Raw genomic sequence first — 18,846 nt, 5'->3', positions numbered from 1 at the left:
CAAGGAGTTTCAAATTTAAATGTTGTCTTTGGGAATCTGACAAGAGGGTTGGGAAGGAGAAGGAAGCAAGATGTGAAAGAGAGCAGAGGCCCCAGATGTATGGATAGCAGGCCCCTGCTTCTAAATAGCGGCCTCCTCCAGGAGTAGGCTGGCCTGTAGCCACTCTGGGTAAGCATTTTTCTCTCTAAGGCAAGCATCTCCTGGGACTGAAGCTCAACAGGGAAGAGAAGCTCCAACAAAAGCAGAGCCCAGGGCTGTCGGCTGTGAGCTCTGCAGCCCTTACCTGCAAGCCACTACTACCCTCCCTTTCTGTTTGTGTTTATACACATGGATCTGCCTCTGTTGTGCCTACTTTTATCCTCTGCTTTTCTTCTTAGTGGGACTTAAAGTCACTTACAATACATATAAATAAACCAGCAGACAAGCAAATAAACAGGACCTTCTCAAAATGTAGTTGATGGACTCATTGATTGGTTTGTCTGATGACAGGCAACAGGCCATGGGCTAAGAGCCAAAGGGCCACGTGCCCTTTGGGTTTTGTTGCTTGGCATGTGCCCAAGGGCTGAGGTCTCTGGCAACACCCAAGCTGTAGAGCTGGGATTCCCAACCTGGGGCTTGCGGGTGCCATAGCACCCACTGACACCACTTCTGGCACCTACCAAATGTTTTTAGCAAGTGGGCTGGGCCAGATGGGTCTTTTGCCCAACAAGGCTTCTAATTGGTCAATGGAGATTTGACTGGCTGTGCAGATTTTAAAAAAACATTGATTTGGTAACAGCTGCCATCACAGCATAAGGGTCTTCACTGTATGATTGAAAGTAAGATGTGGCAGCCATTTTGTGGCTGGCTTCACCTCTTGTAGCCATTTTGTGGCTGGCTCTGCACTTGCAGCAACCATTTTATGGCTGTGCCCACAACCCTATTTTGGAACTCCATAGGTGCTCCTGGGCTCAGAAAGGTTAGGAACTTTTGCTGTAGAGGGTAGTTCAAACAAGTAGGGAAAGACCAGTCCTCAGCAAGGATGATAAATAGCTGATGAGATGTTTCACCTCCTCCCACCCACCCCCCTTCTGCTTTCAGGCTTTTGAAGACATCTATATTGAGCGGCGGCAGACAATCCGCACCATCTTGGAGTATGCTGACAAGGTCTTCTCCTATGTCTTTGTGATTGAGATGCTGCTGAAATGGGTGGCCTATGGGTTCAAGGTCTACTTCACCAATGCCTGGTGCTGGTTGGACTTCCTCATTGTTGATGTAAGTTGCAGTTTGCAGGATTTTTTTTTTTTGCGAGGGAGCACATTACGGCATTGTGCTAAAAGCTAGTCACTAATTTCATTTAGTCAAGGGATATTTTATGTCTTCATATCAAACGCTGATCCCAAAATATGGGTTGGTTGAATGAGAAACATGTTCTGTCAAGGGCATGGTTAATGACTGGAATCTGGGAAGCAAGGAGGTGGGTCGGGATGAGCTAACCATCTCCTAGGGAGATTGTGAGGAATACCAGCCCTACTCCTGGCATCTTGGTTAGATTTACCACTAAGTTCTTTGATTCTTTACCAGGTATCTCTCATCAGCTTGACTGCAAATTGGTTGGGCTATTCAGAACTAGGAGCCATCAAATCTCTTAGGACGCTCCGTGCACTGAGACCTCTTCGGGCCTTATCCAGATTTGAAGGCATGAGGGTAGGTTTGTTGAGAGACCTTTGGGGTTTTCCCCTCGGCATTTTAAGAAGCCAGGACCATTCCTTGTGCAGTTCTGGAAAACATGTCATTGTGACTGTCCATTTGTCTCAATTGTATCCCCCCTCCATGGGCTCTCTAATTTTATCCTCACAACTGTCCATGGAAGATAGATTAGGCTGAGAAAGTGGGATTGGCTTATGGTCATCCAGTGCACTTGGCAAATGGGGCATATGAAGCTTAATGTCACTGATCCAAGCCTAGAGCAATAATCTGGGTCCCATAATCCCAGTTTTGTGAGATTTAGATGCAATTCATCAGCAGACGGAATGCCATTGTACACATGTGCACATCTCCATCTCTTCCTCTCCCTCTTCCTCTCCCTCTTCCTCTCCCTCTTGCATTGGTACTGAAAATAGTTTCTCAAAACCCTGTAGAATTTGGGGGCCCTGGATGCTTTCCATATTATGGCTACTGCAGCATTTAGTTTTTTGAATTTGGCAAGCCATTGCCCAACCTTGCTACCATTTGTAGACTAAAAGAAACCTAACCTGAAAATGTCCACATCTGGCCTCAGTTCTGTTAAAGCCTGAATCCTCTCTTTTCTGGGCACCAGGTGGTCGTGAATGCCCTTCTGGGGGCCATCCCATCTATCATGAATGTCCTCTTGGTCTGCTTGATCTTCTGGCTCATCTTTAGCATTATGGGGGTCAACCTCTTTGCAGGGAAGTATTACCGGTGCATCAACACCACCACCGATGAGCTCTTTGACATCAGTGTAGTGAATAACAAGAGCGAGTGCATGGCCCTCAACTACACCAATCAGATCCGCTGGGTCAACGTGAAAGTCAATTTTGACAACGTGGGCCTTGGCTATCTCTCTCTTCTTCAGGTGGTAAGTTTGCTTGCTTCCCTCCCCTCCCACAGACCTCTTTTCTCCATAGGAACACCTTCCCCCTATATGCTTAAAAACTTTTGAGAATATTCCTTCTAGAAAGCCTGGCATGGAGTAATCCTTCTTTCTTCTGTTTCCATGTCATGAACTTTCCTTCAGAATATGTGCACGCACACACCATCACGCACAGTGATGAGGCATGCTATTGACCACATCTAATAAAAAAATTCAGACACTCTGGGACATGGTAAGTAAGTACCACATGTTGATACCATGGCCGTTTCCACACGGCTTACCTTTCCTCAGAACAACCCAGAACATCACACAAAAAACACAGAAGATCGCGTTTTCTCGCGAGAGATTTACGCGCCGTCATGTGCTGTCGCACAAATCTCACGCGAGAAAACGCAATCTTCCGCGTTTTTTGTGCAGTGTTCCAGGTCGTTCCGAGGGAAGGTAAGCTGTGTGGAAACAGCCCAAGAGAACCATTCAAAAGATGCATTTATCCTTTGACAATGACGGGGAAAGCCAGGTTGACATGGGATTTTGGAATCCCCAGGGTGTCTTCCACACTTAATATGAACTCCTGGAATGCTTCTGTTGTGTCCTGTTTGCTTGCACACTCTCTCTCAAGTCATGACCAAAATAGACACGGCATGTCATTTGCATGACTGCCTCCTTAATATCTAAAGCACAGCGCGGGAATATAACTTTAAAATAATGAGCTCCCCCCCACACACACATTTTATCTCCACAGAGGTGTCCTATTGTTACAGGTACTATTCGCTTGCCCTAGCTGCAGAAGGAGTGGGGCTGGGAGAAGTGTCTAGATAATAGAACATGGGGGAGTTAAGGAAGGGGTTCAGTTCCTCTCACTCATGAGCCCCTTTTGATATAAAAATCATACCCCATGCAATCCATTTTATAGATGATTAAGCTGGACACTAACCAAAATACAGCTGCCCTGATCACATCTAGTTTGAGTAAGAATGACATATGCCCGTTTCTAATAGACGTTCTCTTGCTGAAAGGCTCCTCTACTCACCCTCACCTCAGGTGCCAACAGGAGAACAGTGGAGGGTGTGTGGAAATTATATCCCATTACATGCTGATCTCTTGTCTGAGAGCGGGACCACAAGTGACGCCTGACACAGGTTGGACACTAGTCAGCTTCCCTCAAGTTTTGATGGGAAATGTAGGCATCCTGGTCTTGCAGCTTGACTCTCTGACTGCTGTCCAATGGACTTTTCAACTGTCACTTGTCCAACATTCCACCAAGCTGCCTACATTTCCCATCAAAACTTTAGGGAAGCTGGCAAGTGTCCAACCTGTGTCAGGCGTCACTTGTGGTCCTGCTCTGAGAGAAAATCCGAATATCAGCTGATGCACTAGAACCTCTAATTGCCATACTATGAAGTTTCTAGAGATTAGCTAGTGTGCTGATGTCATGTCTGGATTTTTACTCAGACATGTCATCAACATGTAGTAGAATGTCACATCTGCCTCTTACTCTGCCCCCAAAGCTCCCAGGGATGCTAGGCCACAGCTGGCACCCCTAAGTTTGATCATAAGCCAGTGCCCATGGTTGGCTCTTTCCCTTTCCATTTTATTTTTTCAAAATATTTCACCTGGCTGGTCTAAAGGGAAATTTCCAATATTTCTCCGTATTTTCTGTGTGTGTTCATGGACTCAGTGACCCCTTCTAAGAGTTCAGTCTACCTATGAATGAATCTGTTCTTCTGTGTTCCCTTCACAGGCCACTTTCAAAGGCTGGATGGACATCATGTATGCTGCTGTGGACTCCCGTGAGGTAATTGGGATATGCCAAACCCCTTGCTCTTCCTTACAAACATCTTACCGAAGTGACCAGATCTGGCCTACTTGGTGAGGGTAATGAGGGGCCCCATCCCTTCGTGGGTTCACATTACTGTTACCTTGGCTTGGGCTCAGGGAGGAGCAGTGCAGGCCCAAGAAGGGATGCCTCTGATGGCTGGGAGTGAAGTGTTCCCCCTAGGTGAACTGGCACCTTCCTCCTTGCACTGCCCCAAGCAGCTGCTCGTGTGGCTTGACCAAAGAACCAGCCCTAACTGCAAGAGAGGGTCTCTTTTCAACCTCTTCTCTGCCTTCCCAGCTGGAGGAACAGCCCCAATATGAAGTGAACATCTACATGTATCTCTATTTTGTCATCTTCATCATCTTTGGTGCCTTCTTCACCCTCAATCTGTTTATCGGTGTCATTATTGACAATTTCAACCAACAGAAGAAAAAGATAAGTGTCCCTTGGCTTCTGCTACCTGCTGAGAACAGAGGGGTGGGCGTCTTCCCGTGGCATGAATTGCCTTTGAAGCATAAAGGGTGAATAGGTCTGGTCTCTGTGCTGGGGCATGTGACGTAATAATGAAGAGAGACCTGTTGCGTATGTGCACAGTAGAGGGCTTGAGCGCCAAGGCTCTGGATGACCTAGGGAACAACACTTGCTGCATGGAGCAGCGCAAAGGCCACTAGCGCCTGCTCAGTGGTGAGGAAACTGCACTCAGCACATGCTCAAAAGCATTTTTCTTTATCATCACTGGACGTATTCCAGGACATGAGACATAACCATTAAAAGGCAGTTTCTGTGGCTCAAATTAAGCCCTGGAGGATATGAGGGCCAGTCAAAAAGGAGTAGATTCTGGAATCCTTGTACAAGTCTTGGGTGTTGCTACTTGAGGAGTTCCTCCCAAGTCTAATAATAGCCATTCCCTTTTTACTTTGGAGGAAAGGACATCTTCATGACAGAGGAACAAAAGAAGTACTACAATGCCATGAAGAAGCTAGGCTCGAAGAAGCCAGTGAAGCCCATCCCCAGGCCCCAGGTATGCCGTTCTGAGGTGACAAAGTGGTGCATGAATGCACCATGATGCTGGGGGGGCGGGGGCAGGGCAGAGGGACCTGCTTCCCAACATGACCGAACCTGGGGTTGATAACCTGTGTTGAAATGGCCAGAGTGTGGCATTATTTTTTGGGGCTCCATTTGAAACCCCTTGTCTCTGTTTTCAAAGTATTCTCATAGCATCTCTTTTCCCTAACTCTGTCCCTGCAGTGGTCATTTCCTCCCTCTGCCTGAAAGAGGGAGGCTTTTTATTTTTTTTAAATTGGCACTATAATATCGTTATATCACAGCTGGGTGAACTGAGAAAGACAGAGGCTGAAATTCTGTTTCAGGTGTAATTCCAGAAGAGCTCCTGGCCTGAACCCCACTTCAACGGGTGGTCTGGCATTTCCATGCAGAGGTCTCCACATGTAGACCCAAACCCACGCAGCTAGCCTGTGGACACATTATCAAAGTTTCCACACATTGGGGCAGATGGGCACAGAAATCCCAACCAAAGGGGGCGGGTGGGCAGGAGGCTGTGCCCATGGACTTTGATTTCTTTTCCGAAGTACTTCTTCTGCTTGGTCATAAGATTATCCAGGCTGCACAAAAATGACACATTTATCCAAGGGCTACCCAGTATGTTTCGAGGCCAATCAGAAGATTTATTTCCAGCCATAAAATGCAGCATCCTTCTAGCCTCTGTGGCTACAGGCAAATACGTTGAAAATGGGTTTGGCCCAGGCTGGCTGAGATCTCAGAAGCCAAAGCAAGCAGATATCTAGACATGACCACCAGATATCTGTTTATTTCTGTGTTTATTTCTTCACTTATACATAGATCAACCTCCTCCCCTCCATTTTATCATCAACCCTGTAAGGTACATCTAGTTGAGAATGTGTGACTGACCCAAGCCCAGCCAGCAACCTTCAGTAGGAGAATGGTGATTCGAACCTGGGTGTCCTAGATCCTAGTGTGCTACAGCATGCTGGCTTTGTATAGAGACCTTTGCTCTTCCCCAGAAGTAGAATAAGGCTCCTTCTACATAGGGATATTTCCCCAAGTGGAACACAGCATGCCACTTATGACATGATATTCTTCTAAGCACAATGTGTCGAGGTCCCCAGGTTTTTCCCTTGAGCCTGGAGCAAAGGAAAAACCTCCTGTCTCCAACCTGAAGGGGAAATGGCAGGATAGCTGTAGATAGAACCTCTGTTTAGACATTTGGTCTACAGCCAATAAGGGGTAGATCTCAGCTCCCCCTCAAAATAGTGAAGCTGGGCTCTGCTTTTCTCCCCATTTCTTCAGCTTCCTTTTTAAAATTCACAGCTGAACTACAGCTCACCTGGAACAGAAGGAGAGTGGCAATTGGGCTGCAGGGGAGCCTGCCAGGATTCTTGGCATCAGTGTTTGTACCCCAACAAGATGGAGGGCCGGAGCCAGAATGGATGTGTGTGCGCGCGCCATCCCTGCTCCCCTCCACCTCATTTGCTGCAACTTCCACAGCAAGGGCAGCTATTTCCACCTGCATATGGAAATAACCTAAATTATGCAAGAAACATAATAATATGTAGATTTGCTTCACACACACAAGGCCCAGAATTTTGACTTTTTAAAGAAAAAATATATTTGTATCCCTTTTCTTCTTCAAAGGCGTTCAACGTGCCGTATGTAGGGTGTTCTCCATTTTATCCTTACAATAACTCAGGGCCAAGCTACAAGTGACGAATGACACTTGAACAGCAAATGTATTTCTCCCTGTTCACTTGCCCTCCACTCAATCCACTTGCCATTCAAGTGTCATTCGTCACTTGTAGCTTGGCCCTCAGGCTGAAAGACAGCTAGTTTCCCAGAGTTGCTCAGGGAGTTTTACAGCTGGGGCAGGATTTGAATCTATGTCTCTCCACGGAACGGCCAAAGTAAGGAGATGCTAAAAGATTTTAGCATCTAGCACATTTTGATGCTAGATAGCAGCCACAATGAGCTGCAAGTAGAGTTGCCAATGCCAACTACCAGATGGGGCCTGGAGAGCTCCCAGAATTACAACTGATCTCTATATGACAGAGATCAGTTTCCCTGGAGAAAATGGCTGCTTTGGAGGGTGGGCTTTATGAATTTATACCTCACTGAGGTCCCTCCACAAACTCCATCCACTCCAGGCTCAGCCACTAAATCTCCAGGAATTTCCTAACCCAGAGCCGAGGTCCCTCGCACTACTTTTGCAACCCCAGATGCTCTCTGCAATCGATCTTTGTTCCATTGGTGAAATATGCAGGTCACCTTACGTTGCCTGCACGTTTTCTCTCAGTGAATCAAGTGGAAGCTCTGGGGGATCCAGAAAATCAGGAAAATGACAGAGAGAGTTTTTGAACATCTTTCCTCTTCTTTGCTCTCACTCAGAAGTGAATTATCCTGCTGCTGTTATTTAGCAAAAAAAGGCTGCTTGGAAATCTGATAATAGATTTGTCTCATCTAGTTTTAGGGGTGCCAAGCAGCAGGTGGCTGGAGATCTCCCGGAATTGCAACTGATCTCTAGGCCACAGAGATCAGTTTCCTGGAGAAAATGGCTGCTTTAAAAGGTGGAGTCTCTGGTGTTATACTCTGCTGAGGACCCTCTCCTTTCCAAACCCTGCCATCCCCAAACTCCACCCTGAAAATCTCCAGGAATTTCCCAACCTGGTAATCCTAGTTTAGCCAAATTACAGCACAGTTTGTCCATATTACAACACAGCGACTGCATGGCTGTTGATGGTTATACTCCATGTGTTTCAGTTCTGGGAGGCTCTCTGCAGTGTGACTTCCTTTCTCAGCCTTTTATCTCTTTTTTTCTTCTTCTCTGTTCTCCCCTTGTTTGTCTTTATCTCTGTCACTCGCCCCCTTGTTATGTTTCTCTTATACACCTTCCATATTATTAAAGAACAAATTTCAAGGGATCATCTTTGACTTTGTGACCCAGCAAGCCTTTGATATAGTTATCATGGTCCTCATTTGTCTTAACATGATGACGATGATGGTGGAAACAGACGACCAGAGCAAAGCCAAGGAAGACATCCTGTTCCAAGTCAACCTGGTCTTCATTGTGATCTTCACAGCTGAGTGCTTCCTCAAGATGGTTGCTCTGCGGTACTACTTCTTCACTATCGGCTGGAACATCTTTGATTTTGTTGTGGTCGTTCTCTCCATCATAGGTGAGAAGAATGAGGATATGTTTATAAAATCCAATGGTATACACCCTCGCAGAAGGGATGGGAACATGGGCATGCTGGTCCTTCCCCACTCATGACAAGCACATGGGACCTCACTCTCTCCTACGCATGCTTACCTGAATGTGGGCACAGCACAAAAACTGTTGACCCACAACCTCCATCCATCCCTGTAATCAGGATGGAGAGCTATGATGGAAGAGAGTGGAGTGTTTGGTGTAAAATGAGGCCATAGTTTAGTGGACATTTCAAAAACCTTGTTAGATGAGGAAAATCATTGGGCTACAGCCAGGGCTTTTTTTCTGGGAAAAGAGGTGGTGGAACTCAGTGGGTTGCCCTCGGAGAAAATGGTCACATGGCTGGTGGCCCCGCCCCCTGATCTCCAGACAGAGAGGAGTTTAGATTGCCCTCTGCACCGCCGAGCGGCGTGGAGGGCAATCTAAACTCCCCTCTGTCTGGAGATCAGGGGGCGGGGCCACCAGCCATGTGACCATTTTCAAGAGGTTCCAGAACTCCGTTCCACCGCGTACCCGCTGAAAAAAAGCCCTGGCTACAGCTTACCCTGGATATAAACTATATAGGAAGGACAGGGAACAATGTATTTGAAATGGTGTTGATTTGTATATCAAAGAGGGCATAGAGTCCAATAAACTAAGAGGAATAAACTCCCTACAAAGTCACCACGGGTAGAGATACCAAGCCTGAATGATAACTATATGCTGAGGACATACAAGCCCTCATCCAATCAGAATTCTATGGGTGAAACGGAAAAAGAGATAAGGGAGGCAGCCAAACCAAGTAATGTAATAATAAGTGGTTGGATAAATTGAATATCTGGGTCATGACAATGAGATAAAATTTCTAGATGCAGTAAAGGGCTTTGCCTTAGAACAGTTAGTCATGGAACCAAGAAGAGGGAGGCAGCTCTGGACTTGGTCTTAAGTGCTGCCGCACCATTTGGGAACAATGACCACAGTGCTGCTAAGTCTGGTATTGATGCTAATAGAAAATTATCTCAAAGCCCAGCATGGCCAAGTTTCAGAAGAGGAAACTTCACAAAAATGAGGGGTTTAGTCAAAAAGAAGTTGAAAGGAAGAGTTAAGCAGGTAAAATATGCAATATGTGAAGATTAGATATATCTGAGCCACAAACTAGACAATACCATGTCCCTGAATCTACCGTGGGGATGTTGCACCATTTTAGAGTTCGTTTTTTAATGGCAGCCTTTTTAATGGCTGAGGTGGTGGCAGATGAGCTCCTCATCCCCATCATGCTGTGTCCCTGGGGCAGATTTGGGGACATGGTATCGTCTAGTTAGGCCCTGTGATTAGAAGACGGCATGAAAACTAAGAGCTAAAAGAGATGAAACAGAAATCACAGTTCTCCACCAATCTGTAAAAGGTAAATAGCAGGAAAAGAGGATGTAACTTTTCAAGCCTAGCTCAGTTTTATAATTAATACTGAGCTCCTCATATTGTTGTCAGCAGTTTTAAAGTGAAGCAGGGCAGGGCGGGAGATGGGTCATATTAAAACCTGATCTCCTTCATGGCTGTTTAATGAGTATGGTTAATATAAAAGCCCTAAATAGCAAGAACCTTCGTTTAGAAAGTGGAAGCCTTCCTCAAAGGAGGAGAACAAGGAGCACAACTTTGGCAAAACTTAAACCTGTAAATGTGGAATTGTTGATCTTCTAACAACAGCCCACAGCTTGTCACTAAAATCAGTCTTCCCAATAGGAATCAGAAGGTAGCAAGTATACTGCTGTTTTTTAAAAAGGGATATAAGGTGAAGGTTATATTGTCAGAGAATCAGCATAGGTGATGCAAAGGAAAATCTTTCCTCACCAACCTTTTGGAACCCTTAGAGAATGTAAATAAGCATGTGAATAAGGAGAAACCAGTAAAAATTGTATACTAGACTCAGGTTAGGAGCTTCCAGTCTTGCTACATAAATGCCTGTTCCTTGAGTTCCTTTCCAAGGATGGCTGGTATTCCGATTTCCTCCTATGAATCTTTGGTTGTCATTTTCTTCTGTGTGTTCCACATGACCCTGGAAGTGCCAAGCCATCTAACATTACAGTTCTCTCCTCTTGCCCCCATCTGCTCCATGCTTTTTAGCCAGGCAGAGTCTTGTATTATACCCTGTGTCCCATTTTTCTCCCCTCAAAAGGCAGATCCATTGTGTAACTTCTATATCCCAGCAATTTTGCAAACATTTCAATTATGAAATGTAAAATGATTTTTGCAAACCATTAACGAGGACGCACCGTACATATTTTCTTCCATCAGACTGTAATGAATTTGTGTACTTTTTTTGTCCTCATGGAACTACAAACATTTTAAATTCAGATGGTTTTAATTCTACCTGTACTGTATGAGATGGTATTTTTATCTTTCTGTATTTATTGAATGGCTCTAATTTATATGAGATTTGATGTTGTGACCTGGCCTGAATCCGCTTGTGGGGATGGCACGCTAGAAATATAATAAATCAATACACTAGGAAGAATTAATTTTTGAAAAGAATTAACTCCTTTTTCCTTGCCTTTCAGGAAGTGTGCTCTCAGACATCATTGAGAAATATTTTGTGTCCCCCACACTCTTCAGGGTCATTCGCTTGGCCAGAATAGGGCGTGTTCTCCGGCTGATCCGGGGAGCCAAGGGCATCCGGACACTCCTCTTCGCCTTGATGATGTCCCTGCCAGCCCTCTTTAATATTGGCCTGCTTCTTTTCCTGGTCATGTTTATCTATTCCATTTTTGGGATGTCCAATTTTGCCTATGTGAAGAAGGAATCTGGCGTTGATGACATCTTCAATTTTGAGACTTTTGGCAACAGTATCATCTGCCTTTTCCAGATCACCACCTCAGCTGGCTGGGATGGCTTATTGAACCCTATCCTGAACAGCGGGCCCCCAGATTGTGACCCTACTCTGGAAAACCCTGGCTCTTCCGTCAAGGGTGACTGTGGCAACCCCTCCATTGGCATCATCTTTTTCTGCAGCTACATCATTATCTCTTTCTTGATTGTGGTCAATATGTACATTGCCATCATCCTCGAGAACTTCAATGTAGCCACAGAAGAGAGCAGTGAGCCACTGTGCGAAGATGACTTTGAAATGTTCTATGAGACATGGGAGAAGTTTGACCCAGATGCCACACAGTTCATTGAGTACAGTATACTCTCTGAATTTGTAGACACCTTGCAAGAGCCACTGCGAATCGCTAAACCCAACAAGATCAAGTTGGTCACTTTGGATTTGCCCATGGTTCCTGGGGATAAGATCCATTGTTTAGACATCCTTTTTGCCCTTACTAAAGAAGTATTGGGAGACTCTGGGGAAATGGATGCCCTGAAGGCATCCATGGAGGAGAAATTTATGGCAGCTAATCCTTCCAAAGTGTCTTATGAACCCATTACTACAACACTGAAAAGGAAGCACGAGGAAGTATGTGCCATCAAAATCCAACGGGCTTTCCGACGATATCTGTTAAGGCGATCAGTGAAGCAGGCCTCTTATATGTATCGGCACAGCAAAGACGAGGACACACTGGCAGAAGGTGCCCCAGAGAAAGAAGGGTTGATTGCAGATAAAATGAATTCAATGTACGGGCTTTTGGCAACTCAGGCAGAAACTGAAGTGTCATCCGCAACAGCCCCACCTCTCAGCCTTGAGGCAGTCACTGATCCAAACACTGATCCCAGAGAGAGGGAGGGTGATGATCCTGGGAGAGGGAAAGAGGATGATCACAGACAAACTAAAGCGAGGGAGGATGATCCTGGAGAAACAAAGGAGAGGAAGGCCACCAAACGAGGCGTGATAGAGTCATTTGTATAATGCAGAGCATTCTTGACTGATGATCGCTTGCCATGTGGCCCTGAAAGACTTCTCTTGCTTCTTCCTCTCGTACACAAGGACCCTTCCGTAACTTGTGCTGGCGTGGGCTAACCACCTGCTATTGCCAGATGTCAGGTACTCCGCTCAACGTCTTAACTTTAGAAGGAGAGCCACTTGTGGATTCTGACTTTTCAAAGACATCATGATGTGCCAAAATATTTTTTTTCCTTAGGAGGTAAATGTGAATGATCTCTATTGCTGTGACATCTAATGTAGAATGTTCCAAGGCTGGTTCCAATGCTCATTTTCCCTTCTTGAGTTTTCAAGAAGCAGAATGGTGGGGAGCAGAATGGTGGGGAGAGAGGGGCAGAGATGCAAGCCTTCCTCACTTCAGCTCAGCCAGAATCAAGCTTGCGTTGCATATGCAGGACTGGCAGGCCACCTTAGAGGAGCTGAACTAGAGCGGTGTGTATATTCACAAGTAAGAATATTGATTCTGCCTTAAGAAGAGTTTGGTTCTATGGCCTGTGCATGTGTATTCTACATAAGGCATTCTGCTTGTCGTAAGAGGAGAAAAGAGCTTCTCAGCCCACTGAACCCTCACTTCTGTACCAGTGGAGATCCTTCTCAGCACACACGAAGAGACACAAGGCTTCTGAGATCTGAGCAGACATTAACCTCACACTTTCAAGCACCTTTAAGAGCTAGAAATTTGCTGCATTTTAAATGAAAGCTAAGGTCAGAAGGAGGCTGAATTCTGTGTCCGATCCAATTTCTTGAGCTCTGTGGTAGCATTGTGAAAATGCAGTTTATACGCAGCCCTGCACTTAACTAGTGGTGTGTATCAGGCACCATGAGATGTTTAGGCTGGGTGGAAGTTTGAGCTGTTGTTCTCCTTCGCTATGCATGTCTTGCAGACATTAGCAATGAACATTGCTGTCTGTACTGGTTCTTGGGCATTAACAGCTGCCTAGTCATCTCTAGCTTTAAAATTATTTCTTGATGTTATTTCCTAATAATAAACTGATCCACTTTGGGCTTAAGATTGTTTTCAGTGTGTGAAGGCAAGGGGGGTGTTGAAATAATGATTCAGTTTTGTGAACAAAAATATGCAATGTCTTATGAACTTCTGCCTTTTCCCTTTGAGCATTAGAAAGGATTTCAAAAAGTTTTGTTACAAGGAATTTAAAGTTCAATTAAGTCTTAACTATTTGTATGCTTAGTTTCTTTACAAAGAAAAAAGTGCAAGATCTGTTCTCAGGGTTTTAGTGTCAGCTTTTGGAACTTTTCTGACTTAATTCTCAACTCCATGGAACATTGTCAGATTCTGGGTTGTGCTTTTTCCATGCTTGCCATGTTGCTGTTTTCCTCTTTAGGGCACATCTAGACAGCTTCAGGCTACTAGACATGCTGCATTCTCTGACCCCCGCTCACAGTCCAGAAAAGTGTAGTGTTTTGCCTTTCCATCTGCTGATCTCTCTGCCAGTCTATACAGGGAAATAAAATCTGGAGTGAATGGAGTGTTCTGGAACCCTGAGAGTCACTCTGTCCTGGGACACTCTCCACTGTGGCATACTACATTGCAGAGTTAAAGCGGGGGAAACCGGGGTCTGGATTGTCCAGTAGGGCAGGCCCTGAACATATCACTCTGAAATAAATGGGGCATCTTTAAATGCAAAGGATTCTTGCACCTCTGTCCCCTACATTTGTGCAGAAGACAATTGTGTAGAAAGATGGTTTGCATGTCTGCTGTCTTGGAATCAGATTTTTAAAATCAGTACAAGCACAGGGGTATTAACAGAAGGCAGACAGGCATTCCCTCTTCTCTTGCCCAGCCTCTCCCTCACAATGTTAACAAGACACCTTGGATTTCCTTTTCCTGTGTCTCAATCTACCTCTGAGGCTGCCATTACTGTCCATTGTTGGAGACTGGATAACGGGCAAACAGGGTCATTGTCTCAATGTGGCTGTTTGAAGATGCAATCTCCCTAAAGCAAGGAATCTGCACGTTTTTGTGCGCTAAAAGTTTTATTTTCCTTTACTCACATATTTTATGTACTCTTTGGACAGGAATGGTTCCATTCCCATACCTAGAGAAAGGCTAATTTTTACTCTAGAGGGAATTAATGACTTCTTGAACAATTTCACAAGAACCAGCAAATATCTGATGGTGCCCAAATTTTGATGAATCATAATAACTGCCTGAAAGGGCTGAAGACTTTGAGCCCGTTCCCAAAATAAGGAGTGGGCAGCTACAGACATGCCTCCTTGGAGATGGAAATATCCTTGCCCTGACTGGGTCCAATGAACAGACCCTTGAACTCAGGAAGAACCAGTTGTGAGTTTCCAGTAGAACCCTAACCCCATGGTTCTTGGAACATCACAAAGCCACCTCTGCTCTTCTCCAGAGCAGGTTTTCCAGTTTTTTTAAACCTGATTTTATTAATAGCAATAAGGCATCAAGCAGTTACTAAAATAAACTTGCAAGTTTTTTGAAAAGTGTTTTTTTAAGCAGCCCATTGAAGCATAGATGGATGAGCATAAAGGAAGAGGAAACCAAGTGTTCAGCTTGGAGTCAGATGCTTGTGATGTGTTCGTGGCGCATATACGGGAGGTGGCTGCGTTCACTCTGCAGGAGAGAAAAATGCACCAGCTCCATAGGTACACCAAGCTTCATGCATAAGTTTGGAACTCACAGGGAACTCTTACAGACTTCCCCTACAAAACAGTGCCTTTATTACTCCATTGAAGGCTGTGCCCTCCCTCAACACACGCACACAGCTGGTTTGTTTGCACCCAGCATAGCAAATCTGCCGCATTGACGGCATTGACTAGGTCAGGATGCCTGTTCATGTGGTTGGGCCAGCCCCAGGTTCTGAATCCAAAAACAGGTTCTTGATGAGCAGCGCCTCAAGTTAATCCAAAACACATCCAACTTTATAATAATCTGGGGTTTTTTTTAATACAGATTTTTTTTAAAAAATGCTTTAAATTTTTGCAAGTGAATTCCAAATAAAAAAATATCCTGGAGAACTCTTTGTGTCGTAAATTCCCTTTACTAATAATAACAACTGCGCTTAGATACCGCTCTTCTAGACAGATTAGTGCCCCACTCAGAGCGGTGAACAAAGTCAGTGTTATTATTTCCTCAACCACTTAACCACTATGCTATAGCAGCTCACCACCACCACCGCCACCATCATCATCATCAGAAAAAAGCTACATGTCCCTGTCAGAACTGGTTCCATTGTGCACGTGCCTTTTGGGGAAAGAGAAAAAATGCTGCTAATAATATTTTGTTCATTGTTCCTGTCAAGTTCATCTTTCTCTCTGCTAAAGGTGATTTTTGACAACTCCCCCAAGCAGAGAGCTTTTAATTCTTCAGCAGCTCCTTTCAAGAAATGTTTTTGGGGTTAGCAAGTTGTTGGGGGTGCTTTTCCTTGCAAATGGCAGGACTGGGGCTTTCCTGCTGTCACTTGGCACACCTCAGTTTCATCTGCCAGGCAAGGGTCCCTCCACAAGATGTGTTGAGACATGGTTTCCAGCTGCGTTTACATGTGAACAACTGTGGAACGAGGACTCTGCTTTGTTTCAAATCGCCTCCGTTGTTTGTGCATATGTAACATTCTGTGATGAGAGAAGGCTTCACTCTGTAAGCTCATGTGATGTTTCCTTTGTACATTTCTTAAAATAAACTCTGTAAACGAGCAATTGTTACATTCAGAACTATTTGCCTCTTTTTTCACTAATTCACTTTTCCTCCCCTCCCTTTCCCTCCTCCTGCTTCATTTTTAAGAAGAGAAGTTCTGGGACTTAAACCTACCAGGGAGACACATCTTCTGGAATGGACGTTCTTTTCCCTTCCTTGGGACAAGAGCCAGTATGGTATAGTGGCTGGAGGATAGCCGGAGCCTTGGGTTCAAGTCCCCACTGTACTATGAAGCATGCTGGGTGTCCATAGGCCAGTTACTCTCAGCCTAATCTACCTTACAGGGTTATGGTGGCATAATTTGAAGCTAGAGTGAACCACAAGTAATATCCTCGGCTCTGTGGAGGAAGGACAGGGTAAAATTGTGATAGAGATTGTTGTAGTTTTTGGAGATGAAGCAGAGGAAAGGAAATTCACTTTTCTTTGTTATTTGGTTATGTCTTGGGTTGAATCCAGAAAAGTAGTTCGTGGCCTCAGTGCCAACTCAGTTTAAATCCAGCACTCTCCACATGCTCAGAGACCTTGTGTCCCTGATGCAAATGAAGCCCTGCTAGGTAGCATCTATCTGTTCAGCTCTTGAGTGCTGAGAAGGAAGGGCGTGGCACTAAGAGTGGGCTTTGGCTTCATTTCTGCACAATTCTGTTGCACCCACCTTCCAGACTACAATCCCCTGCCCTTAAGGCCAACTTGCCATTCATTTCCCTATTTTCCTTCCTCCAATATTCCAATACTGGCCATTTAATATATTTAACAAAAACTAACAACTTGGTCATCTTGCAGAAGACCTTAACAACAAACTAGAGAGCCAAGGTTGTATTGAGTGGATTTCTCATCAAATGATGAATGAAAGAGAAAAGATTGGGCTTCTCATAGAGGTTTGGCAAGGAACAAAACAGCATGCCCAAAACAGCACACCCTCTTTCAAAGCCCAACCTCAACAGCTTTGGGCACTGGCTTTTTGTGGTACCACTGGGAATTTTTTCAAGTTATTTGAGAGCTCTTTAAATGTAAATCAGGTTTGTTTTTAGAACCCCTCACACCCATGCCAGATCAGTAAATACATCCATGAGGTTCTGTTATTCCACTTGTGAGAACGGTTTGTTCCTGTAGCACATTTATATGTATGGGTTTCTCCTAGTGGAACATCATTTCCAGGCACTGGCACAAGAGGAAGAGCTCTGTATTTGGTCAGATGCCATGTTTGTTTGTTGGCCCAAAGATGATGGTGTGAAACCTGATTCTCTGATGAATAGTAATGGGTGATGAAAGGACTCACCTGAGAGCATGTCAAACTGACCCAATGGCAGGTTGCTTTGCTTAGTGAGTGTGAGCGGGGTCTGCCTTGCCATGGGCAAAATTCCTTTGGCATAATTCTGCATGCGGCGTGGTCTGCCTCGCCAAAGAACCACAGACATGGACCACCCAGAAAGCACACCCTTTGCTTAGCCCTAAAATGGGCCCATAGGGGGTTGTTCCTTTCATCAGAATATTCTGCATGGTAGGTCTGCTGCGGAAAGACCAAAGGTGGCTAAAACGATGTGCAGAGAGTGAAAAGGGGGGCATTTTAAAGCTGGGGAATTCACTATTACAGGAAGTGGTGACAGCCACAAACTTCAATGGGGCTAACAAAAGATCAGATAGAGTTATGGAGGACAGGTCTGTAAATGGTTAGGGGCCACGATAGCTAAACATAACCTCCATATTTAGAGGCAGATGAAAGGCTGCTCTGGGTGCAAACAACAGGGACAGGCTTACTGCCTTGCTTGACAGCTTCCTGGGGATCTGGCTGGCTACCGGTGAGAACAGACAAGATGCTTCCTTGATCTGATCCAGTCGTTTATTTTCTTGTTCACACGGCCACTCTGAGCTTTGCTTCTTGGGTGTGGCTAGCTGGTCGTGTGCTGTCACGGCCAAATACAGATTTCAGCAGGAGCAGGCCAGAAAAAGGAAATCTGTGACATTCTTGTTCGCTGACTCTTTACAGGCTCTCCAGCTAGTCAGGTGCTGGATTTCAAAGCACTTTCCCTAGAAGGGCCACCGTGCTTGTGCAGGTTGATTTTATTCCCCATCTCAAAGCCCCAGAAATTGGGGTAGAGGAGAGGCAGCCATTCTGATTGTCACCTTGTTCCTTGACAAAACTCTTCTGCCTTTAACAAACAGCCTGCCGATGAAGCAGCAGTCTGACAGAGGCCGTTTCCCCTGCACTGCTGAGAAAAACTCTGGAATCTGAGCTTCTACTACAGCTATTGAGGGCATAGGAGACCAGCCAGGAGAAAAGGGGGCAAACTGTCTCCCAACATTATTTATTAATTAATTTATTTATTTATTATATTAGATTTTCAGTCTACCCTCCCCACCAAGCAGGCTCAGGGCAAAGCACAACATTTTAATTTACATAAAAATACATAAAAGCAGATAAAAACATTACAATAAAATTTAAATCACTACATACAATAAAAACTTCTCCTCAAATGACAATGGAAGAGTTACTTCATTTCAGACATGGCCCATATATCCATATCTATAGATATATATAGGGTGGTGGACAGATCTTTTCAAGTCAAGTCAAGTATGGCCGGTGGGAGCCCAGCCTAGCCTCCGCCATATGCCTGGCGGAACATCTCTGTCTTACAGGCCCTACAAATTGCCATGTCCCCAGCATGCA

At 45.0% G+C, this 18,846-nt stretch overlaps 1 protein-coding gene across 1 annotated transcript in view; it reads left to right on the top strand.

Annotated features, from left to right (window-relative positions):
- Positions 1 to 16,174, top strand: part of SCN4A (sodium voltage-gated channel alpha subunit 4) — a 95,373-nt gene extending 79,199 nt beyond the window's left edge. The window contains exons 19-26 of the mRNA XM_054992505.1: positions 1,081 to 1,254; positions 1,564 to 1,686; positions 2,300 to 2,578; positions 4,335 to 4,388; positions 4,710 to 4,847; positions 5,329 to 5,433; positions 8,350 to 8,620; positions 11,187 to 16,174. Of these exons, the coding sequence (XP_054848480.1) occupies positions 1,081 to 1,254; positions 1,564 to 1,686; positions 2,300 to 2,578; positions 4,335 to 4,388; positions 4,710 to 4,847; positions 5,329 to 5,433; positions 8,350 to 8,620; positions 11,187 to 12,472 (2,430 nt within the window). The 3' untranslated portion in view covers positions 12,473 to 16,174. The remainder of the gene's footprint in view (positions 1 to 1,080; positions 1,255 to 1,563; positions 1,687 to 2,299; positions 2,579 to 4,334; positions 4,389 to 4,709; positions 4,848 to 5,328; positions 5,434 to 8,349; positions 8,621 to 11,186) is intronic.
- The last annotated feature ends 2,672 nt before the right edge of the window (positions 16,175 to 18,846 follow it).

The sequence above is a fragment of the Eublepharis macularius genome, chromosome 12, assembly GCF_028583425.1.
Source record: "Eublepharis macularius isolate TG4126 chromosome 12, MPM_Emac_v1.0, whole genome shotgun sequence".
In the NCBI taxonomy this organism is placed as follows: domain Eukaryota; kingdom Metazoa; phylum Chordata; class Lepidosauria; order Squamata; family Eublepharidae; genus Eublepharis; species Eublepharis macularius.
Note: the sequence above shows the minus strand (reverse complement) of the source record. Positions and strands in the feature narration are given on the sequence as shown.